We start from the raw sequence: 26,733 nt of genomic DNA, 5'->3' as shown, positions 1-26,733 counted from the left end.
AGAGTATGTGACTCTTGATCTCAGGGTCATGAGTTCAAGCCCCATGTTGGGCATGCAGCCTACTTAAAGTAAAAATAAATAGGGGTGCCTGGGTGGTTCGGGCTTGATTTCAGCTCAGGTTGGTGAGTTCAAGCCCCAAATCGGGCTCTGTGCTGACAGCAGGGAACCTGCTTCTCTCTCTCTGTGTCCCTCCCCCACTCTCTATTAATTAATTAATTAATTAATTAAAATATGAAGAACTAAAGGTAGAAATAAATCCACAGCCATAGTTGGAGTTTTTCACCCTTCTCTCAGTAATTGATTAGAACAAGCAGTGACTAACAACGTGGATGGAACTGGAGGGAGCACGTAGGGCTCAAACTCAAGAACCACGGGATCGTGACCTGAGACAAAGTCGGATGCTCAACCACCTGAGCACCCAGGTGCCTCTAAAAAGATTTCTTTAAGTAATCTATACCCAGTGTGGGGCTCGAACCCACAACCCCGAGATCAAGAGTCAGATGATCCACCGACTGAGCCAGACAGGTACCCCAAATTATTATTTTTTAATTTTTTTTAAGTAATCCCTACACCCAACATGGGGCTCAAACTCACGACCTCAAGGGTAAGAGTAGCATGTTCTGACTGAGCCAGCCAGGCATCAGAAGACCTTTTAAAACACATATGATAAAGCCAACATGGCCCTCCCAGGGAAATATATAAGTTTAAGTGCCTATACTGGGAAACAAAAGGGCTTATACTAAGCTAGGTCTTAAACTAAGAAATTAGGAAAAGAACATTGAAAAAAATCCAAAGGAAGGGAGAAATGCTTCCATCAGCGAACACAGAGTGATTGCATTGAATTGGAAGTGAAACGGTCCCCTGGACTTTGTGGGCTTTTATGCCACCAATTGATCAGGCAAAAGATGGGATTTCAATGTTAGCTTAGACCATTGAATCTGTTTTCCAAGGAGAAATTGGTTGTTGTGCAATGTGAGCAAAAAAGAACTGTCAGAATCCAGAGGAATTTCTGGGAGATGCCTCCTGATACTGCATGAAGGAGCTCCTGGTAACTACTGCTCAGTGTTACTGGCGTAAACTGTGATGCCTGTGCCCAGGAATTGTGACAGCGTGCTCTGCTCGAGGAGTCTTCTGGTCTGGTTTGAGTCTTCTTACCAATGGCAGAGCCTCTGAACCTGACCTCTGGCTGTCCCAGGGACTTATCAAAGGCCTTTAATGAATTATTTTCTGCTAAAACAACCTACTTAAGAACGTTGATACGCACTCAAAAGTTTTTGTTGTTGTTTTTAATTACAAAAATAGGATCACCTTTCTTTGTTCATTTCATAGTAGAGAGTGAACATTTTTCTATGTTCATTCATATAGGTCATTCTTTTTAATGGCTGCAAAGTATGTCATTGTATGATTACTTCATAATTTACCTATGTAATCATTAGTTCTTAAAAATGAAGTTTCAGGACGCCTGGGTGGCTCAGTCAGTTAAGCGTTCGACTTCAACTCAGGTCATGATCTCCTGATTCGTGAGTTCAAGACCCGCATCGGGCTCTGTTCTGACAGCCTAGAGCCTGGAGCCTGCTTCAGATTCTGTGTCTCCCTCTCTTTCTTCCCCTCCCCTACTCTCACTCTGTCTCTCTCTCTCTCTCAAAAATAAATAAACATTTTAAAAAACTCAAGTTTCAATGAATATCCTTGTACAAAAATGTTTGGACGCTTGAATAATTCTGTAGGATAGATTTCCTAGAAGGAACATTCTTGAGTTGAAGGGATTTGCATTTAAAATTTGGAAGGTTACTGCTACATTACTTCCACAGACAAGTTGTGCAAGTTTATACTCCCACTCCTCACTCTTACAATTAAAAAATTTTTCCAGGAAGGAAAAAAAAAAGAGGTTAGAGTGGGAGAGAGCCAAAGCATAAGAGATCTTAAAAACTGAGAACAAACTGAGGGTTGATGGGGGGTGGGAGGGAGGGGAGGGTGGGTGATGGGTATTGAGGAGGGCACCTTTTGGGATGAGCACTGGGTGTTGTATGGAAACCAATTTGACAATAAACTTCATATATTGAAAAAAAATTTTTTCCAATCTGATGGGCTAATGGTGCTTTCTTTGACTATTTGCCTATTGCTGAAATTTCGTCTTTTTTCATGTTTTTTGGTCATTTGCTTTGTTCTGCAAAGTGCTGGGTCTTTTTCTTAGTGATTTGTAGGAATTTAAAATACTTTTTAATTTTTTTTTTTATTTTGAGAGAGAGAGAGAGAGCACACATTCTCTTGCACAATCATGGGAGGGGCAGGGAGAGGAGAGAGAGGGGGAGAGAGAGAGAGAGAGAGAGAGAGAGAGAGAGAGAGAATCCCAAGCAGGATTTGTGCCGTCAGCACAGAGCCCAATGTAGGGCTCGAACTCATGAAGCGTGAGATCATGACCTGAGCCCAAACCAAGAGTTGGGTGCTTAACTGACTGAGCCACCCAGGTGCCTCACTAAAATACTTTTATGTAGCAACTGGTGTTTGTTATGGATGTTCCATATATTTTTCTTCATAGCCAGTCACAGTCTCTCCTTTGTTTCTAGTCTTTAGCCTTAGAGAATTTTTGTTAAGAATTTTTGTCTTGAGTTCAAGCCCTGTGTTTGGCTCTGCACTGGGCGTGAAGCCTACTTAAAAAAGAAAAAAAGAAAAAAAGACTGTATGTCATAGACTAAAAATCGAGAATAAGACCAGACCAAGGAGGGCTAAAGGTGGAATATAAAGATGTGACCACAAGACAGCTTAAGAGCCACAAATGCCTACAGTCAGTGGCAACCCAAGTCCACAAATGGTCCAAAAACATTCACACCTTTGTCAGAGAGTCGTGCTTAGGGCTGGCATTGTGGGGCAAGACCCCCCTCCTCAATACTTACGCTTTCCTGTTTGGTGGAGAGACTGCCTGTCCCCCCGCCACCACCCCACCCCAGAGCTGCCCTAGGCAGGGAATTCTGTGGTGCCCCCTGCCTCTGGCCTGTGCCTCTGCAAAGTGACTCTGCGATCTGGGGTGACGGTGTGTCCCAGGAATCTCCCGATTCTTGCATGGGCCCCTGGAATACAAGCAGGTCACCTCTTGGAGGGAAAACAACATGGAGACTTGGCCCTGGAGGAAGTGACCTCTGGGGTCCTGTCCTGCCCAGCACAGCACTGACAAGGCTGGCTCATCCTTTTTTTTTTTAAATATGTTTATTTATTTTTGAGAGAGAGACAGGCAGAGTGTGAGAGGGGGAGGAACAGAGAGAGAGGGAGACACAGAATCCAAAGCAGGCTCCAGGCCCTGAGCTGTCAGCACAGAGCCTGATGCAGGGCTCTAACTCACAAACCGCGAGATTGTGACCTGAGCCAAAGTCGGATGCTTAACCGACTGAGCCACCCAGGTGCCCCAAGGCTGGCTCATCCTACTTGGGTGGGCTAGTTGACTCTAATGGCAACAGAGGTCACAGGGGCCCCAGCAACAGGGCCAGTTTAAGGCCCTCCTAGGGCCAGGACTTCCTAATTTCTGCTGTCCCACTTGACATCCCCAGTAAGTAAGATGTGCATCCCACATTAAGCAAACTTTGCACATTCAATTGAATTGCCCTGATAGGTTACTTTGGGGGACAACATATAATTAATTATTAAGTTGTTAATTTTTATTCTGCAAATTGATTTTTTTTAAATTTTCTAGTGTTTTTATTTATTTTTGAGAGAGACAGAGACAGAGCCACGAGTGGGGGAGGAGCAGCGAGAGAGGGAGACACAGCATCCAAAGCAGGCTCCAGGCTCCGAGCCGTCAGCACAGAGCCTCACGCGGGGCTCAAACCCATGAACCGCAAGATCATGATCTGAGCCGAAGTCAGATGCTTAACCGACTGAGCCACCCAGGCATCCCATGGATTATCTTTTTTTTTTTTTTTTTTTTTTTTTAGTAGGCTGCACACCCAACATGGGACTTGAACTCATGACCCTGGGATCAAAAGTCAGATGCTCTACTGACTGAACCAGCTGGGTGCCCCAGGGCTTATGGATAGTTTATATTCAGCCAGGTGGCCGTGGGCCCTTTTGCTTTGCTCTACATCGCACCGCTCAAGCCTGTTGTCTAAAAACAGCCTATACAGAAGAGTCACCAGCAAACTGGGACAACTGGTCACCCTATAGGCCAGCTACCAGCTGTCACAATTTTTTCTTTCTCACTGGGTGCGATGATACTTCATGGAATGCTGGTCAAATCCTACCCCCGTCATTGGAATGTATACACGTAGACAACGCATTCTAACAGCACATTCTATCCACCATACACGCTAACATTTATAAATGCATTCACATAAGCACATACATTCCAGACAAATACAGACACGCTATACTCACTGTGCATACGTATATACATACACATATATATCACAGATCCCACATACATATAAATACATGCTATCTAAACATGTATAATAAAATACGTGTAAATACACACCCCCCGCCCCTAAACACAAGCGTGTACATTTAGGCCGTTGGGGAGATGGGGAAAAAAGCAAAGGTGACCAGTAAGTGGGCTCGTGTGGATGGAACCGGGATTGCAAAGGGAAGTGAGGCAGGTTACGGAGGAAGGACTTTGAATAGCAAATAACAAGAATGTTGCAATGCACGGAAAGAGCCCTGGACTTGGAGTTGGATAATCCTGAAATTAAATCGCGGCTCTGCCATTTACTAGAGGCGTGACTAGAGCAACTGCCCTAATTTCTCTGTGCTGCATTTTTCCCATCTGTAAAATGGGATGTTATAAAGATGTAACTAAGTTCCAGAACATTGCAGGTGCTTAAGTCCCAACTGTTGTTATTATGAGGCATATGGGGGGACTAAAGGTATTTGAAGGGAGCCCTGATCCCTGGGAAGTGGTGTTTCGGGGCGGGACGGGGTGGGGGGGGGGGGACCTTCATAGAGACCATTATTTGCGTCATCCCGTTCGAGACCAAGAAGTCAAGGCCCAAAGCAATTAAAATGGTTGGCCCTAGAACGGGGTGTGGAGGATGCTTGCACCGTAGGGGCAGGTCCAGCAGATGTGAGCCACGTGAGCCAGGCCTGGGCCAGGCTGGGCACATGGGATCCAGCTGCTACCAGGAAGCCCTGATTGTCTGGATGGCCCAGTCGCAGCCCTCCTGAGCCGTCTGGCAGCATTCCTGAGGACTTTGATGCCTGGTTTGCATGTTATGCAAAGCAGGGCCATATTCTGCCAGAAGGCCACTGTTCTGGCCCCTTGCCATCATCGGTGGCACCCAATGTCTCCAATGGGCCTAAAACTTTACCCTTTCCGCTGGGCATGGTGCCAACTCCCCTAGCTGCCTGTCAATAGCAGAAAGGAGGGACTGCAGGCTTGGAGGAAAGGGCACTAAGCTGGGGAATCCAGTTGAAGGGTCTGGATTCGAGTCCTAACTTGGCTACTCACTAGCCGTGAGGTGTTGGGCCAGTCAGTTCCCTTTTCTGAGGCCTGAGGTTTGCTCCTCTGCCCAATGATAATAATATAACCTCAAACAGCATGGTGGAAATTAATGTGAGATGTGAAAATCCTAGCTTGGGGCTCCTGGGTGGCTCAGTCAGTTAAGTGTTGGACTTTGGCTCAGGTCATGATCTCACGGTGTGTGGGTTCGAGCCCCGCGTCAGGCTTTGTGCTGACAGCTCAGAGCCTGGAGCCTGCTTCAGATTCTGTGTCTCCCTCTCTGTCTGCTCCTTCCCTGCTTACACTCTGTCTCTCTCTCTCTCTCTCTCTCTCTCTCTCAAAAATAAACATTTAAAAAAGAAGGAGGGAAGGAAGGAAGGAAGGAAGGAAGGAAGGAAAAGAAAGAAAGAGAAAGAAAGAAAGAAAGAAAGAAAGAAAAAGAAGAAAGAAAGAAAGAAAGAAAGAGAAAGAGAAAGAAAGAAAGAAAGAGAAAGAGAAAGAAAGAAAGAAAGAAAGAAAGAAAGAGAAAAAAAGAAAGAAAAAAGAAAGAAAGAAAATGCTAGGTAGATCTGGGCCCACAGAGGGGACTCATTAATGTCGGCTGAATATGTGGAGTAAAACTGATCAAGGAAGAGACCTGAGTTCCGGTGTGGGATGTGCTGGCTGTGTGCAAGCCGTGGGCCTCAGTTTCCTCAGCATGAAATGAGAAAATTGGCCCAGATAATCTCCAGCATCCTTTCCAGCACTTCTGTTCTTTGATCTGAAACTGTCAGGATGGATGTCTTCTTCTGATCCCTTAAGGGCACACATGTAGAGTGTGAATACGTCAAGGTTGGAGACAGACACAGAGGGCGGCCCCTCTTCGGGAGAGACCTGTATGCTTGGCAGATTACATGGTAAGGGGCTCTGCTTTGACATCTGCTTTGGCATCTGGGTGCTTGATAAGGGAAGCCAGTTGGTCTGTCTGGCCCGTACTGACTGCCAGCCATCACCGTCTTTCAGACCTCTGTTCCGAGAAGAGCGTGGGGCTACACACGGAACAAGTACCAGAGGTGGGCGAGTCGGATCCCTGATCTGCTCCCCAGGCTCTCAGTCTAGTGACACATGCCAGGCACAAATGGTACCACTAAATGTACAGTTTATGCAGGAAACCAGAGCAGCCGATATATCCCAGAAGGAGTTCTGGGGACAGTGATCAAGATGGGCCATGACATCTGGCAAGGGTGACAGGTGCGATCTGGTCTTTTGGGATGGGGAGAGTTTTCATGGAGTGGAAATGGGGGGGGTGGTGGGTGGAGAGGGGTGGGAGGCATATTCCAGAAGTTAAGTCTCTATTCTTCCCGGTGAGGGGTAGGGGTGTGCGGTGTCCGGTGTCCCGAGAATGTTTAACCAGGCAGAGTGTGCACCACATCCTCATTGCCATCCCTGCCATCCCCGTTTGAGAGCCCAGCAGGAAGCAGAGGCTCAAGAGGAAAGGGAGGAGGAAGGCAGTCTTTGCCTCAGGACCTCCCGTGTGCCGCATGTCCTCCCACATAAACTCCACACCAACACTTCCAGGCAGGTTTCTCTTGCGCTCATTTTGCAGATGGGACAACTGAGACGCACCGAGGCCGAGCACCCGTTGTACTGCTGGTGAGGGGGCAGAGCTGGGATTGGAAGTTGGGTCCAGAACGCACAGCCCCTCCTCCTACCCCATCCTCTCGGAAGCTGCTTTCTAGGCTTTGAAAAGCTGAGGATTCTTTCACAAGGAGGGAAGACAGTTTCTCCCCCTGGGGGACCAATCAGGCCTCGCTCCTCTTCTGGGCAGCTTTCCAGCTGCGGTCCTAGTCAGAGAGTTCTATGATCCAAACAAACGCTGTGACCAGCTCTATTAACCTTATCACCACTCCCCACCCAGGACAATCTGATTAAATACTGCTGTCACCAGTGAAAGGTCTTTTATAAAAAAAAGCCTTCGCTTTCCACAAACACAGCCAACCGGCTCCCTCGCCAGCACACTCTCTACCTCCCAGCTTTCAAGGTCAGGACACAAGATGGGAGGGAAACTTTGTCATTGTCACAGCAGGGGAGAGGCTTGGTCAGCCAGAGTCCCACTTAGATTTGTCAACAAGGAATGATCTCTTGAGCAAATAAACTGAAGTTGAACCCTAAAGGAGTGTTGGTTCCTTGATTCTGAGACTCAAGGGACCCTGGAGAAGGATTGCATTCACCCAGTACTAGCCAAGAAATACTAGTGACTACCATTTGTTGAGTGCCCACCCCGCTTGGCCTGTTTGCACACAGTGTTTCTAGTTCTTCCAACAATCCAGCAAGGTAAGTTCAAGTGTTCTCTTCTAGCTACATTTCCACTTTCTTTTCTGCTTTATAGAGAGAGAACTAAAGCTCAGAGAGGGTTTTCTGTCCAAGGTCGTGTAGGTACTAAGCTTACAAAGCCAGGATTCAAACCCAGGTCTGTTTGATTCAAAAACTGCCATGCTCCTGTGTAAATGTTTGCTGAATGAATGAATGAATGAATGAATGTATACTGGATGGACAATGAATGGATGGGATCAGGTTCAGAGACCCAAAGATTGGAAGCTAGGATTAATCTTACCATCTCCTCCCAGCTCTGTGGCCTCCTGAGATAGGTGAAATCAGGTTAAAATAAATGTCAAAACAAAGTTTAAATGAGAAAACTGGCCTCAAAAGAGCTGGGTATATGTATCTAAGGACACAATCAACAGAGTGAAAAGACAACCTATGGAATGGAAGAAAAATATTTGCAAACCATGTATCTGATAAGGGGTTAATATCCAGAATAAGTAAAGGACTCCTACAACTCATCATCCACAAAACAGCAACAAAAACCAAACAACTTGATTCAAAATTGGGGAAAGGGTCAATAGACATTTCTCCAAAGAAAATGCACAAATGGCCAACAAGCATATGAAGAGTCGTTCAACATCACTAATCACTAGGGAAATGCAAATTAAAACTGCAAGGAGATATCACCTCACACCCATTAAGATAGCTGCTATTAAAAAAAACCCCAAAAACAGAAAATAACAAGTGTTGGCGAGGATGTGGGGAAATTGGAACCCTTGTGCACCATTGGTTGGAATGTAAAATGGTACGGCCACTAAGGAAAACAGCATAGAATTTCATCAAAAAACTAACAACTAGGGGCGCCTGGGTGGCGCAGTCGGTTAAGCGTCCGACTTCAGCCAGGTCACGATCTCGCGGTCCGTGAGTTCGAGCCCCGCATCAGGCTCTGGGCTGATGGCTTGGAGCCTGTTTCCGATTCTGTGTCTCCCTCTCTCTCTGCCCCTCCCCCGTTCATGCTCTGTCTCTCTCTGTCCCAAAAATAAATAAAAAACGTTGAAAAAAAAAAATTAAAAAAAAAAAAAAAAAAAAAAAAACTAACAACTAGAATTATCATATGACCCAGCAATCCCGTCTCTGGGTATACAGCTAAAAGAATTGAAATCAAGGTCTTGAAGTGATTTGTTTGTAGCAGCGTGACTCGCAATAGCCAAAACAGTGGAAGCAACTCAAATGTCCATGGAGGAATGGACATCTGCATGTGCACACATATGCATACAATGGAACATTAGCCTTAAAAAGGAAGGGAGTTCTGACACATGCTATAACATAGATGAACCTAGAGAACATTCTGCTGAGTGAAATACGCCAGTCACAAAAAAACAGATACTGGGCCACCTGGGTGGCTCAGTCGGTTAAGCATTTGACTCTTGATCTTGGCTCAGGTCATGATCTCACGGTTCGTGAGACTGAGCCCCATGGCGGGCTCTGGGCTGACAGTGTGGAACCTTCCTGGGATTCTCCCTCTTCCTCTCTCTGCCCCTCCCCTGCTCATTCTCTTTCTCTCTTTCAAAATAAACAAGCAAGCAAATAAATAAGTAAACAAATGAATAAATAGATAAGTGCTTGAAAAAACCTGAAGAGACAAATTTCACTTGTCTTGAGTTCATTTATATGAGGTGTCAAGAGAAGAACCATAATGGGTGCCTGGGTGGCTTAGTCCGTAGAGCATGTGACTCTTGACCTTGGAGTCATGAGTTGGAGCCCCATGTTGGGGGTGGAGCCTACTAAAAAAAAGAAGAAGAAGAAGAAGAGTAGAACCCATAGAACCAGAAAGTGGAATGGTGGCTGCCAGGGCCTGGGGGAAGGGGAATTGGGAGTTAATGCTTAATGGGTGTGGAGTTTCAGTTTTGCAAGATGAAAAAGTTCTGGAGACTGGTTGCAAAACAATGTGATTACACTTAACATTACTAGACTGTACACATAAAAATGATTAAGATGGTAACTTTATGTTATGTTTTTAAATTTTTAAATTTTTAAAAATTTTTAAAAAGAGCTAGGCATGGAAACTTGGAAGACAAGGAGAAAGGCTTGCTGCTCAGCAATGCGGGGAGAAGGTTTGTGGGTTGACTATATCAAAATGAACCTCAGGTCTCTATTAGCATCAGAATATTCCCTAGATTCCTGCCTAGGCTCAGACTCCAGAGTAGATGGGCAGGGCCAAATCTAGAAGGGTTATTCCCTATCTCCTCTTCATAGTCCTGATGGTGGTGAAAACCTATTCACTTCTTTGCCTTGTTACCTGACCAGTGGCCCCCTTTATCTTATCTAAAGATCCAGGGACCAGCTCCATAACATGATGGAAAAAGGGCTTGGTTCTCTGGCATGAACCTTATAAACTATAATATGGGCAGTCTATGCACCCATCCATCCATCTGTTTTTTCAACATGTATTTGTTGGGTATTAGCTCAAGAGGCTGAAGAGGTATATAGGTCTGTCATACAGACAGACCCTGCCCTCACAGAACTTGTAGTCTGGTGGGAAAGAATGAAATGCAGTGAACCATGTGTTGTGATAAGGTCTTCTAGAGCACTTAGCAGGGGGCCTGTTCCAGTTGGTGACGAATGTTCACAAAGGAAGTTCAGTCTTAGGCTGAGACTTGAAAAGTGAATAAGATTCAACCAGTAGCATGGGGAGGGGGAGGAAGGGAGAGTATGCTTAAGGGAAGCAAGAGCATAGGCACCTCCTGGAGATTTTAGTAAATGCAGGGCCAGGTGAGGATCTGGAAAGAGCTGAGGCAAAGAGGAAAGCAAGTGAGACGGGGAAACTTCAGGGACCCCATGAAAAACTGCTTTTATGGCTCCTTTTCCTTCTTCTATTCTTCCTAGGACCTACACCGCACCCCCCACCCCTTACACCTGCCTGATCGCCCAGATAATGTCTGTCCTTCTTCGAAAGGCCAAGGAGTGAATGATGTCTCTGGAGTCTTCCATGCAATAAATAACATCTAAGGAGTGACCTGGCGAGGTCATCACGGACGTTTTCCAAGACCACTGACTCGTCAAGACCCCTGGCTCCAGGGCACAAGTGACTTACAGAGGATACCCAAACCCTCCTCTTTCTTCCTGAATTACTGAGAAGACAGGTGCATGGGATCACCATCCTCAACAAAAACCCCAGACCCCAAGCAAAGACAAGACTCACGCTCCTATCTTTCAGAGTCTCCCTGACACTCTGTGTCTATACTTTCTCCATATCTTTAATAAACTGCTCCCACTTCTTCTTGGCTTATGTAGATTTCTATCCTGACAGAAGTCAAGGACCTTCTTGGATGGTTGAGCAGGACCCGTTCTGCATCCTCAGATAAGCCAGCCTGTGTCACAGGGATGGGGTCTTGTAGGGTCACTTAAGCACCTTCTGAGCAGCCTGATAAATGCTGTGAGGGGATATGAACATGTAAAAGATAAGATGAACACACCCGGTTGGAGAGGCAGTGGAAGACAAGGGCCCCTGGAGTCAGATTCTGGGTCTGGGATTCTCAGAACTCTGAGCAAGATGCCTGTCCTCTGACTTAGTGTAGGATCCCTTCCACCTCTCCCTCCTGCCTCAGGGCAAGCTAGCCACCCAGGAGGGGCATTTCCAGTGCTGGGACACATAACACCTTTCACCAAAGGGCCCTTGAACAAGCTGTAGTGTGCCTTTTTACCTTGCTATCTGTGGTTCTCTCTGTCCACAAGGATACCCCTGCCCTCTTCAATCAAGGATTTGACACCCTGTCTTCTCTCCTTTTAGGTCAGGCGGCTCCAGGTCTTATAAATCATTCCTGGTGCTCCCTGCCATGTCTAGCCTTTCCTGCCCTTCCAGAACCACTTGGATTGTGTCCCTGTGGGTTCCAAGCCCCACCTGCTCAATCCCAGTTGCCTCGAGGGCCTTTGTCTGAATACCTGCCCACGCGTCTAGGTCTGAACTTCCTAAAAGCCACCTTTGGGCCCTGTCCCAGCCTTGGCTCTATCTCCAGGTTATCTGCCTCTTGATTTTTTTTTTAAGTTTATTTATTTATTTTGAGAGAGAGAGAGAGTGAGAGCATGTGCTCATGAGTGGGGGAGGGGCAGAGAGAGAGGGAGAGAGAGAATCCCAAGCTGGCTTCTCACTGTCAGTGCAGAGCCTGACATGGGGCTCGAACCCACAAACCGTGAGATCATGACCTGAGCCGAAATCAAGAGTCGGACACTCAACAGACTAAGCCACCACCCAGGCACCCCTGTCTGCCTCTCGATTCTGAGGACAGGCTGGTTCTTACAAGTTGGGGACCATCTCCTGCCCCACTTGGACTTTCTCAGCTGTTCTCAGGTGGCCCTCTCCAGGAGGGTCAATGGTCAAAGTACAATGTAGGTATTTCCTGGTCAGGACTCCTCCCGGAGATAATGCCTGTCACAGGAGGGGTGCTAACGAGGACTGAAGAAGGATAGCCACAACATCCTGCCACGAGTTGTTTACAGCCCACGAGAAGCCATGAAGAAAAAAAAAACACAGCTATTGCAGCATTCATTGAAGGAAATAGAGGTGGGGCAAACTGTAGAACTGAACAAGGCCTGGGAGAATGAGGCCCTGGCTGTGACTGCCACGTGAGGGGAAAGTTCTTATACTGTAAGTGTTGGCTGGAGACTTCCTGCCAGTCTTAGGACTCTGCCTTTGAAATGAATGGATCAGTGATGGCGTCTGGCTCCTGAGGATGCAATACCACCAACCTGCCATTGCTTCTCAAAAGAGGGTCAGCAAGGATCCCAAGAGTCTAGGACTCCAAAGGGGGTTGCAACTGTGAAGCCTGGGTATGTGTGGGGGGGTGGGGGGTGTCTCAGGGAAAGACTAGCCATCTAATTTGGAATAACTGAGTTTTGTCCCAGTGCTGTCCTAGAGGCCCAGGACATGGAGGGCTGTGCAGATGATAAGAGAGCATAAGGCAAGCTGAGGGCAAAGTACAAGCTAACAACACCCTCCCCATCCCCCCCCCCCCAGGTGAAATAAGGGTGACATTCCTTTGGCACTCCTGGCTGCCCAAGAACAAAGAAAAGGATAAAAAAAACCAAATGGTTGAACTGATAGAGATCACAGGACATGAGTCTCTATCACTTTACAAATATCTTAGTAAATTACAAGGAAAAGGCAAGCTTATCAATAGCCTAATCTCCAGAAACCTATAGCCCCAACATCATCCTCCCCTCCATAGTGATGTGGGGAACAAAGGCAAGAAGGAAATGGAAGGTAAAATTAAATTTCCTTATAACCTGCAGCCCATTGAGAAATACTTGAGGCAAATACAGAGTATAACATTTCTCCAGGAACTCTTAATGTTAATGTTTTGCTAGAGGGAAAAACAGCCTTAGCTTGACAATATCTAGGCCTCCAGTAATCTGTGAGTCTTCCTTAGCATGTGGAAATCCCTTTAAGAAACTTCCTCTTGATTTTATCTCCTCCAACTCCATAGTATATAACTAGTCACTCTTCATAACCCCAGTGCAGCTCTTTCTGCCCAGGGGTCCTGTCCCTGCGCTTTAATGAAACCACCTCTTTGCACCAAAGACCTCTTGAGAATTCTTTCTTGGCCATCAGCTCCAGACCCCCACCACTCCTGAACAACCACACCATTTGGCAACCAATGTGGGGCTTTGAGTCTTTTCATCAGGACTCAGCTTTGGCACAAACTTGGTGAGTACTTTCTCTTTCCTTCCTTTACTTTCATTTCAGGGGCTTTTTAAGGAGTATGGTCTTATTGGAACACTTTCCATTGCTCAGGCTGCAATCCTCTAGTCCATCGCTACTCTACTTGGAGGAGAAAGCCTGCCTTTTGGCTGGAAGTTAGGGATGTGGAAAACAAAGGCAGAAGGAAATGGTAGATAAAATTACATTTCCTTATAACCTGCAGGTGACAGATAAATAACTTGAGGCTGGCAGAGTAAAACATTTCCGCCTTAACGTTAATGCTTTGCTACAGGGAAAAACAACCTTAACTTGGCAATAGCTAGACGTCCAGTAGTCTGTGAGTCTTCTTTAGCATATGAAAATCCCTTTGGAAACTTCCCCTTGAATTTACCTTCCCCAACTCCATAGTATATAACCAGTCTCTCCTCCTAGTCCCGGGTCAGCTCTTTCTTCCCGTGGGTCCTATCCCGGTGCTTTAATAAAATCATCTTTTTGCACCTAAGACATCTCAAGAATTCTTTCTTGGCCATCAGCTCCAAACCCCCACCACTCCAAAGTCCCATCAGTTAGAACCCTGGCCAGAATAGCAATAAGACCCAGAAACTTGATGCCTTCTCTTTATTTCCGTCCTTATAAAAGTTGTCTTGGGCACGGGACACCTAAGTCACCAGGATGCCTGCCAATCTTAAGACTCGTGTAAGGTTTCCTCCTCATTGGTCTAATGTGTTCCCCTTCACATTTCTTGTCTAGCTGCTTCTGGCAGCGGAATCTCCACTGAGAGCCAGCCAAAACCATTACACAATTGAATTAAAACCCAACTAGGACCATTTCCTATCAAGTTGGCTGTAAGGACTACATTCTAAGCAATGTCGCTTAGATCATGGTGGATTTCTATCTTTACTTTTTTTGGTTAATGTTCTCTGATGAAGTTTTAGGGTGATGAGGGATTCGTGGGGTCCAGAGCTGTTGACCAAGAAAGAATTCTTGAAGATGTCTCTAGTGCATAAAGGTGATTTTATTAAAGCATGGGGTCAGGACCCATTGCCAGGAGGAGCTGCACCGGGGTTGTGATGGGTATCTCGTTATATACCCTCAGGTTGGGAGGGGGTCAGAGATAGAGTAAGTCTCTAAGGAATTTTGGAAGCAAGGTTTCTAGGACCCTGAGGGGCTAGGTGTTGCTAGGGAAACACCATTTATCAACGTTTAATAAAACCTCAGTCATGAGCCCCTTCAGATGCATATCGAGGGGCCATAAGCTTGGAGTATAATTGCCAGCATAAATCGTGGGGCAGTTAAGATAAAGGAAGTAGATTCACAGGATCCTTACAGTTGGACAACGTTAAGCTAAGGTTCTCTTTTGCCTCCAGCAAAGTGTCATCATCTAGGCAGCTGAGCTCCTGGAGGGAGGTCACTCTGCCGGTTTCAAGGACTTGTCAATGGGCTGTAGGGAGTAAAGGAATTTAGTTTTTCATTTGCCTTAGTTTCCCACATTACCATGGCAAGCACTTGAACCCCTTTCCTTTGTTCTTGGGTACCTGGGAGTGTCTGAGGAATCACACAGATCCCACCTGGGGTGTAGGGGTGAGCGCTAGCTTGTGCTTTGCCCCTCAGCCTGCCTCATGCTCCCTCATCATCCTCTACTAACTACTTAAATTACAAAATTGGGTAATTTCACCTTGAAAAACTTTTCTAGTGCTTTCCATGGGTTAAAAACAGCAGGTTCTTCAAAATACTAAAGCATGGCCTCCACAGAATGCTCTTCAAAGACTAGGTAAGCCAAGGCATGACCATCAGGGCATGTTCTTTAAGGCACAGACTTTTATGGCACAACTTTCAAGGTACGGTATTTCGGTTCATATGCCAGGCACCCATTTAGCCTAGGATGCAATGGGGAAGTGGAGGGATGCCGGAGTCCCTTCTTCGAGGGCCTTTTACAGGACAGGACCTTCCCTGGGGCAGGACTGTCTTCATTGGTAAGGTAGTATGGTGATCCATATTGATTTTCATTCAAGGGATGCCTTGGGTCACTTTTGACACCAGGAACCTCTGACATATCCTGCACGGAATACCACCCAGGAGTCAAAGGGGGTGATTTTTGGTAATGGACCCTAGGAAACACTGGGGCTTCTTCTTCAGTCCCCAAGGGCTCTCTCTTGGGATGCCTTTTAACCCACTGGAAACAATTCAGATTGCAAAATTTAGGAAAGAACTGATCTCCTGTAACACTGCATGGTATTAGTAGGATCTGACAGTCAGATCTCTTCTGCACAAAACAGGGGAAATGGTCAGAGATACCTTAAGTCCAGGTCTTCCGGGCTCTAAATCAGCATCTGGACCTAAGGGCTTCTTGCGGAATGTGTTTGCCCAAATGTATTTGACTAGTAAACTCCCTCCTGACATATTGGATGATAATTATCTAACTAGGCCTCCTCCTGATAGAACTCGGGTTGCTGAGGAAACCCAGGCCATCCCTGACAATGGGGACACTGACTTTCTTTCTCTGTTCCTCCGAATAGATGTGAGGGCTTCTCCCTCATTCATTTCCTGGGTTAATGGCTATGACGATTGGAGCCAACTGCGGTTAGTCTAACTCAGGACAGGGACTTTAAGGAATATTCCCGAGCAGCTGCCAAAACTCCCTTTGTTTCAGGGAAATTCCCTGTCTTCTCTGGCCTGACATGGACTTCATATTTCTACTTTGGTGGAAAAAAAGAAAGAAAAAATAAATAAACATGGCATCCACTCCCCTGTCTGAGCTGACAAGGTTTAGAACTGGAAATCCTCTTTCTTGGCCTCCTGCTAGCACCTTGCCTCTTCTGCCTTCCCCTCCCCCTCCTCCTATTTCTGCACCACCTTGGGTGCAGCCTACATAACTGGTTCCTATAGCATCTCCAGTGCCTCAGAACCATTGGCTCCTCCTCTTCCCACCCTCAATATCAAGGAGCAGAGAGCAACCTCCTTGGAGCGCCCACTTCAGATTTCCCTTCCTGTGTCCCAGGTAAACACTGACCATGGGAAATAGTTGATTAACTTTTAAGTGGACGCAGGTGGGACATATTCGGTGTTTGAACTAATTTAAGTTTGTTAACTTAATTAAGACAGACATGTCTTTAGAGTTATCAGCATTAAATATGAAACATATTTTCTCTAGATTTGCTGAAGGTCAAAGAAGCTCATGTTATCTCTGTTGCCATTTGTTAGCAAAAAAAGGTAACTTCAAGTAATGGTTAATTTTGTCTGCCTCAAAGTTTTCATGGGTAATTGTTAAGATAGCTTTCAAAGCCTTTGGTAACCTAAAGCTTTAAAGCTTTGCTTGCATGATAAATGGGATTTAATTCACTGGACATCTAGGTCCTTTTGAAATAGAATGGAGTGCTAAAGCATTGATTACTAAACATAGGTTTGTGATTTTAACTTCTTGTTGCAGAGAAACTAAGGCTATTTGGATCTGTTGGTAAACATGCTTAGTACTTGATTCATTCATAAATTTGCCATCAAAAGTTTACCATTGGTAACTACTTAGTTTTCACCAGAGACTAAGGTTTCTAAGAGTTAAAATTTTCCTAAATGTAGTTAAGCCTGATGAAAAGAAGAGAAGCATTCTACGTAAAAAAAAGTTGGAGATGTGTAAGAAAGTTATAAAGAATGGAAATGATGAAGTTTTGGGGCGATGGTGGGGTGGTCTGGAGCCAATGACCAAGAAAGAATTCTTGAAGAGGTCTTTGGTGCATAAAGGTGATTTTATTAAAGCACAGGGACAGAGGGGCGCCTGGGTGGCTCAGTCAGTTGGGCGTCTGACTTCGGCTCAGGTCATGATCTCACAGCTTGTGAGTTCAAGCCCCGCATTGGGCTGTGTGCTGACAGCTAGGAGCCTGGAGCCTGCTTCGAATTGTGTCTCCCTCTCTCTCCCTGCCCCTCCCCAGCTCACACTGTCTCTCTCTCTCAAAAAATAAATAAGCATTAAAAAAATTTTTTTTATTAAAGCACGGGGACAGGACCCATGGGCAGGAAGAGCTGCACTGGGGTCCTGACAGGTAACTCATCACATACCCTCAGGTTGGGAGGGGGTCAAGGATAGAGTAAGTCTCTAAGGAATTTTGGAAACAAGGTTTCTAGGACCCTGAGGGGCTAGCTGTTGCTAGGCTAATAAAACCTCAGTCATGAGATCCTTCAGATGGATATCGGGCCCATAAGCTGGGAGCATGATTGCCGGCATAGATCTTGGGGCAGTTGAGATAAAGGAAGTATACTTACAGGATCCTCGAGGTTGGACGATGTTAAGCTAAGGTTCTCTCTTGCCCCCAGCAAAGTGTCATCATCGAGGCAGCTGAGCTCCTAGAGGGAGGTCACTCGCTGGTTTCAAGGACTTGTCAGTGGGTTTTAGGCAGTAAGGGAATTTAGTTTTTCATTTGCCTTAGTTTCCAACATGACTATGGCAAGCACTTAAACCCCTTTCCTTTGTTCTTGGGTACCAGGGAGCGTCCGAGGACTATCACATTTATTCTACCTTGGGGCGTGGGGGGTGGTGCCAGCCTGTATTTTGCCCTCATCTTGCCCCATGCTCCCCCATCAGAAATACATTTTTGTTGAAGGTAAAAGAAAGTAACTTTGTCCTAAATGAGATTGGTCGTTTGGAGACAAATGGCTTGGGAGAACATCGAAATGCAAAGGAAAGTTGTAGAAGGTTCGTGGTGGAAAAATCTTAAAAAGGAATTGTATTTGTGGTCTCAGGAAGGACTAAGGTTAAAATGAGCGGATTTTTAAAGTTACACTGGTATAAGATTGACATTCTGTTTTTCTCTCTGTTAAAAAAAAGTTTTCTTGGATTGTTGATCTGCTCTTGATAAAAAAATATATGCAAAGATTTTTTTTTTCTTCTCTTTTGACAGCCAAGAAAACCATAGCTTATGCTTTGTCTTTATCAACTCTTTAATCACTTAAAGTTAAAACTTCTCAGTGTTGGGGCGCCTGGGTGGCTCAGTCGGTTAAGCGTCCAACTTTGGCTCAGGTCATGATTTCGAGGTTTGTGGGTTCAAGCCCCGTGTTGGACTCTGCTGACAGCTCAGAGCCTTGAGCCTGCTTCAGATTCGGTGTCTCCCCCTCTCTCTCTCTGCCCGCCCCCCTCTGTCTGTCTCCCAAAAATAAATAAACGTTAAAAAAATATTTTAATAAACCCTCAGTGTTAAAGGAGCTAAGTTTTGCTAACGGTTATATAACCCTACATATTTGCCTTTGGAATCTTTTATTGACACCTTTGTTAAACAAATAATTAAGATTTTTAATGACCTGTAACCCTGTTTAGGGTGTGCTTTATAACTTTCTAAGGTTTTAACAAACTTCCCAAGATTTAAATTGTAAATGAAGTCTGAGTCCTTTTTATTTGGTAGGTTAAGTTACTCCGGAAGCACTGTCAAACAAATAATGGTAAACTTTAGGTTGTATTGCTTGGGCAGATCCTCTAACTGTACATATATATAAATGCAATTCCTAAAGTTTTAATATGTTTTGGTAATAAGGTCGTCACTTGATATTCTGTGTATCAAAGTGTTATGTGTCACAGAAATAACTGCATTTGCTGGTCAATTGCATCGTCATGAACTCTCACCAGATCTTTCCCCATGCTCATTTTTTTGAGTCTTTTTGTCTTTTATATTTTTGTGACTCTTGTTTAAAATACTGCTGGTTGTCGGGGCGCCTGGGTGGCTCAGTCGGTTAAGTGCCCGGCTTCAGCCCAGGTCATGATCCCACGGTTTGTGAGTTCCAGCCCTACGGGCTCTGTGCTGACAGCTCAGAGCCTGGAGCCTGCTTCGGATTCTGTGTCTCCCTCCCTCTCTCTGCCCCTCCCCCGCTCATACTCTGTCTCTCAAAAGTAATTAAACATTTAAAAAAAATTTTTTTAAGTAAAATAAAACACTTCTGGTTCTCTAATGTTTGCTCTTCCCAGATTAAGGAAACTAAGATACCCGTGATATACAATGAGAGGGTCAAGTATCTCTCTGTAAACAAACTAAAGTGTTTAACTTTTCTCTCTGCCTGAACCCTCTGAAATTCACAACCTCTCAACGAGTTTTCCCTTGGCAATCACACTTATTTGCATAAATTCAATAAGAATCTGTTCTCCTTGTAACAGGACACCATTGAAAATACTGGTCACTTCACCAAGGCTTTGACTGGAATGTCCTATTCGAGAGTGACATTCATAGACTCAGATATGACCAGACAGCTCTAAGGAACTAAGGTTGACTTTATGAAACATGGAGCCATTAAGCCCCTTGGAAATGGTGGGCTGATACCTTACAGAGTTCCCAGCAGCCTTACCAGGTGAATAAAGAACGTCACTTCCTGGCAGGTGCAGGAAACTCAGGACACTTTAGGGACCTCGTGAAGAGGAATTTGCCAAACTCTACAGGCATTGCAGGCATGAATGGCAAGTACTTGCCTTGGCTCCTGGCCTGGAGAGGGTACTATTCAATCCAGAGATTCCTTATAAAAAGTTCCGGCAAAGCAAATTTTAAAATCTATAGGACCGACCAATTGCTGTTCTTGCTGAGCTTATGTAAAGAATTAGGTCGGGGCGCCTGGGTGTCTCAGTCGGTTAAGCGTCCGACTTCGGCTCAGGTCATGATCTCTCACGGTCCGTGAGTTCGAGCCCCGCGTCGGGCTCTGTGCTGACGGCTCAGAGCCTGGAGCCTGTTTCAGATTCTGTGTCTCCCTCTCTCTGACCCTCCCCCGTTCATGCTCTGTCTCTCTCTGTCTCAAAAATAAATAAACATTAAAAAATAAATTAAAAAAAAAAAGAATTAGGCTGAGTTTGTTAAAATTAGATTTGTTTCAGAAACAAACTCGTCTTGATTTGGCTATCTCTGGAAATGAGGGTTACTAGAGAGACAAATTATGTGTCAGTAACACACCTTTATGGATATTAAATTCAGTTCTGAATGTCTTTAAATGTTTGTTGTTTGCCTAAGGTAGACAACTTGAGGTAAACCTCAGAAAAATTGTCACAATAGCCCGGGTATGGACAATCTCCTTGCTTGTTATTCTGTGGGGATACTAACAGGACCCCAGGGGCATATGATTATTTAAACAACTGGGAAAATGGGATGGATCCCCCAACAATTGTATATAAGTCTTTTCTCACTGCAGACCTATCAATAGATAAAGACTGTGTTGCTTTATTAAATTATTCACTTGAGCCTGAGTTAATTCATAAATCTCTAAATACACAAACCATATCTGCCCCAAACCTGATCTGCCAGTTACTAGGAACCCACCCCATATAAACCCAGGAGACCTGGTTTATTTAAAAGATTGAAAATCTAGGGGCACCTGGGTGCCTCAGTCAGTTAAGCATCTGGCTTCGGCTCAGGTCATGATCTCACGGTTTGTGAGTTCGAGCCCTACGGGCTCTGTGCTGACAGCTCAGAGCCTGGAGCTTGCTTTGGATTCTGTGTCTCCCTCTCTCTCTGCCCCTCGCCCGCTTGCACTCTGTCTCTCTGTCTCTCTCTCTCTCTGTCTCTCTCTCTCTCTCTCAAAAATAGATAAACATTAAAAAAAAATTAAAAAAAAAAAAAAAGATTGGAAGTCTAACACAGAAGGGGATTTAACCCCAGAGTGGAAGGGCCCCTACCGGGTCATATTATGTACCATGGGCTTGTATATCTAGAATAAAGCCTTCTTTATGACTCCTTCACAGGAAACCAGTGAGCAAACAAATGTGCCTTCTTATTCGTTTATAGGAATAAAGTTTATAGCTATGGAAGATCCCAAACTTCTCTTCAAACAAAATTGATGGCTGCACCTTTCTTTTTCATTCTCCTTTCCTCAATTTATATTAACAGATGATCCTTTCTCCTCCAGGAGGTTCAGGCATGTTGTCCACATTGGATTCAGCTGCCTCCGCCTTCGTAACTTCTCTACACCTTCCCCGACTGACCAATATTGACCCATAGGTAGGGACAACTCTACACCCCTACTCAGCAGGAAGAAGCTGCGGAAGATGAGACCTTCCACCTTCAGCAACTGTAAAGACTTAAGGGTCAAAATTATGCAGGGGGGATATGATGAGGGAGCATAAGGTAGGCTGAGGGCAAAGCACCCCCACCCCAGGTGGGACAGGGGTGATATTCCTCAGGTAGTCCTGGCTGCCCCAGAACAAAGGAAAGGACAGGAAACAAATGGTTGAACTGATAGCGATCACAGGACCTGAGTCTCCATCAGTTTACAAATAGCTTTGTAAATGACAAGAAAAAGGCAATCTTATCAATAGCTTAATCTCCAGAAGCCTATAGCCCCAACACCACCCTCCCCTCCATAGTGATGTGCGGAACAAAGGCAAGAAGGAAATGGCAGGTAAAATTGAATTTGCTTATAACCTGCTGTCCGCGGGACCTATCCCCGGGCTTTAATAAAACCACCTTTTTGCACCAAAGACGTCTCAATAATTCTTTCTTGGCCGTCGGCTCCAGATCCCCACCACTCCAAACACCACATCACAGAGAGCACAGACGGCCTCGAATATGAATCTGGGTTCTCTCTTAGCTACTCACAAGCTGTATGACCCTGGGTGAGTGACTTCACTGCCCTGAGCCCAAATCACAGCTTGGTCTGGAGAGCTGTGGAGAGGGTAAATTGGGATGCAGATTATACACATACAGAATGTCTTCCCTCTGCAGGAGTCCCAGGTCTGCTCCCTCGGTGACTCCTCCATAGCCCCAGGCCACAGGAGAGGCCACCTGCCGGTTGAGACTGAATTCTGGTATTGTCCTGAGTATCTGAAACCTTTTGTCTATCCCTGTGCCTCCAGACTGCTCCTCACCTTGCCCTAAGCAGGTGGCAGGTTGGCTGAGTGGGAGTGGAGAAGCCATAACCTGAATAGGGCTGTAGGGGAGGCCAGTCTGTCCTGTCTTACTGTACCTTCCCACCAGCTCGGCCCCAGCAATCCTGCAACCTGATTCTGTCCAAAGCCGTCTGCTGTCCCTGCAGAGGGCACCGAGGGTCTCTCTCACACAGACCTCACTGGCTCCAGGAGTATCTCGTGGGCGAACAGCCCAGGCCATGCTGTTTTACACCTTGCAAGTGGGGCCATCAGCTCTCCATCCTGCCCCCACAAACCCATATTCCAACCACAGAGAAGCTTCTGTTCTCTAAACTCCACCACGGTTCTGCATCTTCGCCCGGGCTGTGTTTCCATCCTGAAACACTCTCCCTGCCTTCTTATCCAGGCACACATCAATCATCAACAGAACCACGGAAATATGGATCGAGCGTCTCCTGTGTGCACACTCTGGGGTGGGGAAGGGTGAGAGCACAGAGAGCCTGAGGCTCTAGGTAGACAGATAACCAGCAAGTCCTTCCGACCCACAACCTGCACCCTCCTACACAAACACCTATACACACACACCCCCCCTCCAGGTCTTAGCATGCTCTTCTCTCTGCTAGTGATCGTCCCTTCAGCACCTGGTGACCACATTAGACACAACTTGCCGGGTTTAGCTCACATGTCACTTTCTCCAGCAGCCCTTGTCCCAAGCTCCTCATTCTCTCCTGTCACCTGGTGCCACTGGGTTTGGACTTCCCCACAGGGCATTCAGAAAGCGTGTTAGAATTCTGGCTGGCTCTAAAAAAAAAAATTAAAAAAAAAAAAGGGGGGGGGGAGGCTGGGTGGCTCAGTCGGTTAAGTGTCCGACTTCAGCTCAGGTCACGATCTCGCGGTCTGTAAGTTCGAGCCCCGCATCGGGCTCTGGGCTGATGGCTCAGAGCCTGGAGCCTGATTCAGATTCTGTGTCTCCCTCTCTCTGCCCCTCCCCCGTTCATGCTCTGTCTCAAAAATAAATAAACGTTAAAAAAAATTAAAAAAAAAAAAAGAATTCTGGCTGGCTCTGTGTCCTGGGGCCTCAGTTGTCCCACCCATCAAGTAGAATAGTTACGTCAACCATAGTGTTTGTACAGAGCAAATGAAATCGTTCACTGACCAGCTTGTACTGAATGTGAAACGAACACTATTATGAGCAGCATCCTAATTTCTGCATCCTTAGCACTGAACACAGGACTGACTATATAATTTGGGGCCAAATGCTTGTTTGGTGAGTGGATGGATGGATGGATGGAAGGATGGATGGTGTATAAATGGGGAGATCTTTGCCAGTCTTCTACGGCAGTTCGGGGTGGGAGTGAGGAACCAGGAAGGACTTTAAAAAACCAATCTTTATGATCCACATACCACAGATTGTCTAAGATGAGCCTCACAATGGGAAGATATGACAGCAGAACAAGGAAGTGGTTGTTCAGAGAGGTTAAGTCAGTGAAGCAGCGTCACACAGCAAACAAGAGTCAGGACTGGCAGTTTCCTTGATACCTGGAAGGAGGAGGGCTTGCTTCAGATTGGCTGTCCTCAATCTCAGACTGGAAACTCCTGAAGGGCAGGGCCTCTGTGGGGGCAGGGCTGCCCCTGGGGCAGTATAAACTGCTCTGTGGAGATATAGAGTAAAAGGAGAGAGGGGAGGCTGGGCTGGGGAGGGGGCTGTGGGTCTTGCCCCGCCGAGGCGAGCTGTGGGGCTTCCCAGACACCCTTCCTTCTCCAGCCTCTCCTGAGGCAGCCCTCTGCCCAGAAGGGGTTAACTCTGGGCTTAACTTCTTGAAAGAACCTGAGGCTTTTATTCCTTGATCTTGCCTGCTCCCTTTCTTTGAAAAGTCTTCCTGATCTTTACACCTCCTGCAAGTCCCTCCTCCTTACTCTCACCTCCTGGACTCCAAAAACAGTCCGATTGCCAGAGCGGGTCAATGGTTAACACTCAGCCGGCTTTATATAAACTTGCCCCAGCCGGCCGGCCGCCTACCCGCTGCTGCGTTGCTCCTTCAATTCCCTGGATCCCGGAGGCAGTGGCTTCAGCAGCCCTCGTGGGTCCACACCATGGCCACCTGCTGGCAGGGCCTGTGGGCCTATCGCTCCTACCTGATTGTGTTCTTGCTGCCTATTTTCCTGCTGCCTCTGCCCATCCTCGTCCCCACTAAGGTAAGGACTTGCGGTTCTGGGCACAGACAAGCTCCAAAAGGGTGGGGGGAGGGCATTCCGGGCCAGAGCTGGGCATCCTTAGGACCAGATAGCTCACTCATCACCCCCTATCCTGTGAGTGAGACTATGACCTGAGGCTGAGGGTGACGAGAGCAAAGGGGGCTTTTGCTTGGCACTCAGTGTAGTAGCCCAATGTTAATTGCTCAGGTGCACTTGAAATCTACCACCTTGGGAGACAGGAAGCCACTTCCACAAAGAGGGTGCAGGTGGCAGCAGATGGGGTTATCTGCCTCCGGGGTGCTCCCCCAGCCCTGGACTGGGCTCAGTGGGGCGGGAGAGAGGGGAAGAAGGGGAGTAGGAGGAAGCTGGCCTCAGGCAGTTTGTGCCATTAAGGGTGTAAGTAGAAAGAGAAAGAGCTCACCTGGATCCCAAGGGCTAAGTCAGCTGAGGGAGAGGAGTGGGAACTGGACGGACAGGACACAACCAGTGGGCCCGTAGACCCCATACCCTGGATGGCGGGAGAGGTGCCACAGGGTCCTGCTGCCCTCCACCAGGCAGCAGGAGCCATAACTTGGGCTCCCATTTATTGGAGCCCCCACCACATGCCCTGTCCCGTGCACCCAGTGACCCTTCCTCTCATCTTTCCGTGCCCCCCTCCCCGCCGCCACCGCCCTCCGGCTTCCCTTCCTCTCATCTTAAGAGGTGGGTCTGACTGTCCCATTTTACAGATGGGAAAAGTGAGGTTAAGTCACTTACCTGCATCCCAAGGCAGATCCTGGTTTCACGGAGCTGGGAGATTATACACTTTGAGGACCGCCTTGTAAGGAAAAGTACATACAATTATAAATCTGAAATAATGGGGCTTTGGGAAGGGTCAGTTCAGGAGGGCCTTGAAGCTCAAGCTTCATAGCAGGTCACAGAGTTAGAAAGTGGCAGAGCTGGGGGTGTGGTCTAGCTAACTTCTCTCCACCCTGCTGCTTCCCAAAAGGCTCAGACAGAATCCAGCCTCTGGCCCCACCTCACAATCCCAGCACGGCCCATTGAGCTCTTTTGTTACGGATAGGGAAATCGAGTGAGGCTTTTTGTTCATGGTATCCCAAAGGGGTGAAGGACTGGGGATGTAGGGGCCCAGGAGTGGGCCCAGGACACTTGGTAAGTGATAAGGCCTGGCTGACCCTTGAGACAACTCTCATCTCGGGCCAAAGCCGGTGACATCTCTGTGCTGGGGACACATCAGATGGGTTTTCAGACAGGTTGGGTCAAGTGTGCTAACCACAGGAGGAAGGACAGACAGGGACCATGATTCTCATTTTGCTCCCCAGGTAAGTACAGCCCAGAAAGACCCAGCAACTTGCCCAACGTCACACAGGGAAGCCTGAGTCAGAACTAGAAGCCAGGCCTCCTGGTGGGAGTGCTGTGTGTCAGAGCTCCCGTCTTCCCTGTGCTGCTCCCAGCCCTGCTGCCCGCCTTGGCCTCACAGACTATGTCCTGACTCAGACGAACTGTTCCTGGTCCTATCTATGGGGCCCAGCCCCTCCACTGGGGCCCTGGATACCAGCTCCTCTCAAGGACTTTGCTCCCATAATTATCCTCTCTCTCTCCTGCCTCATCAATGTCTCCCTCTCTGCCTAAGCTCTGCCATTAGCATACAAACAGGCTACACTATCACCTTAAAAACCAAACCCTCCTTGAATCCTACATCCCCCTTCAAAGGCCTGCTTTCTCTGACTCTCACAGCAGGCCTCAAAGCCTGTCTGCACCGCACCTGTCTTTCCTTAAGACAGCTCCAATCTCAGGGGCACCTGGGTGGCTCAGTTGGTTAAGCGTCTGATGCCTGGCTCAGGTCATGATCTCACGGTCTGTGAGTTCGAGCCCCGCGTTGGGCCCTGTGCTGACAGCTCAAAGCCTGGAGCCTGCTTCAGATTCTGTGTCTCCCTCTCTCTCTGCCCCTAACCCACTTATTCTCTCTCTCTCTTGCTCTCAAAAATAAATAAACATTAAAAAAAAAAAAAAAAAAAGACAGCTCCAGTCTTCAAGACCCTACCTTCTAGAGGGTTCTCGAGGCCTGGCTTTGTTGACATCTCCTGGCTTTCCTCTCCCTTGGCCACTTTTCCTGTCTCCCTCCCTGTTCTCACTCTCCCCCTAGATGACCTTTTGCTGTTTCACTGGGGAGACAGCTCCCCAATCTGCAGCCCCAGCCCTAACCTCTAAGCCCTTATTACTCAACTAACATTGGACTCTTGCTCCTGAATCTTTTCTTTTAAACAGCATATGCTTTTACACATCCAAAGC

General features: G+C 46.8%; 1 protein-coding gene and 2 long non-coding RNA genes across 3 annotated transcripts in view; 2 read left to right on the top strand and 1 right to left on the bottom strand.

Annotated features, from left to right (window-relative positions):
• Positions 1–21,401, top strand: part of LOC132688048 (uncharacterized) — a 38,429-nt gene extending 17,028 nt beyond the window's left edge. The window contains exons 2-4 of the long non-coding RNA XR_009614393.3: positions 10,616–13,433; positions 14,178–14,310; positions 21,288–21,401. This is a non-coding gene — a long non-coding RNA (uncharacterized LOC132688048). The remainder of the gene's footprint in view (positions 1–10,615; positions 13,434–14,177; positions 14,311–21,287) is intronic.
• Positions 21,402–22,937: 1,536 nt separating this feature from the next.
• Positions 22,938–26,224, bottom strand: LOC132688050 (uncharacterized). Its single transcript, XR_009614394.3, has 3 exons — positions 25,198–26,224; positions 23,650–23,784; positions 22,938–23,046 (listed from the first exon to the last, which is right to left on the bottom strand). It is a non-coding gene; the product is annotated as an uncharacterized LOC132688050 (long non-coding RNA).
• SLC13A2 (solute carrier family 13 member 2) overlaps positions 23,942–26,733 on the top strand; it is a 28,349-nt gene continuing 25,557 nt past the window's right edge. Inside the window, exon 1 of the mRNA XM_060646757.3 lies at positions 23,942–24,441. Within this exon, the coding sequence (XP_060502740.1) occupies positions 24,340–24,441 (102 nt within the window). The 5' untranslated portion in view covers positions 23,942–24,339. The remainder of the gene's footprint in view (positions 24,442–26,733) is intronic.

This window comes from Panthera onca, chromosome E1, assembly GCF_046562875.1.
Source record: "Panthera onca isolate mPanOnc1 chromosome E1, mPanOnc1 haplotype 2, whole genome shotgun sequence".
NCBI lineage: Eukaryota > Metazoa > Chordata > Mammalia > Carnivora > Felidae > Panthera > Panthera onca.
This window is presented reverse-complemented; position numbering and strand designations above follow the sequence as displayed.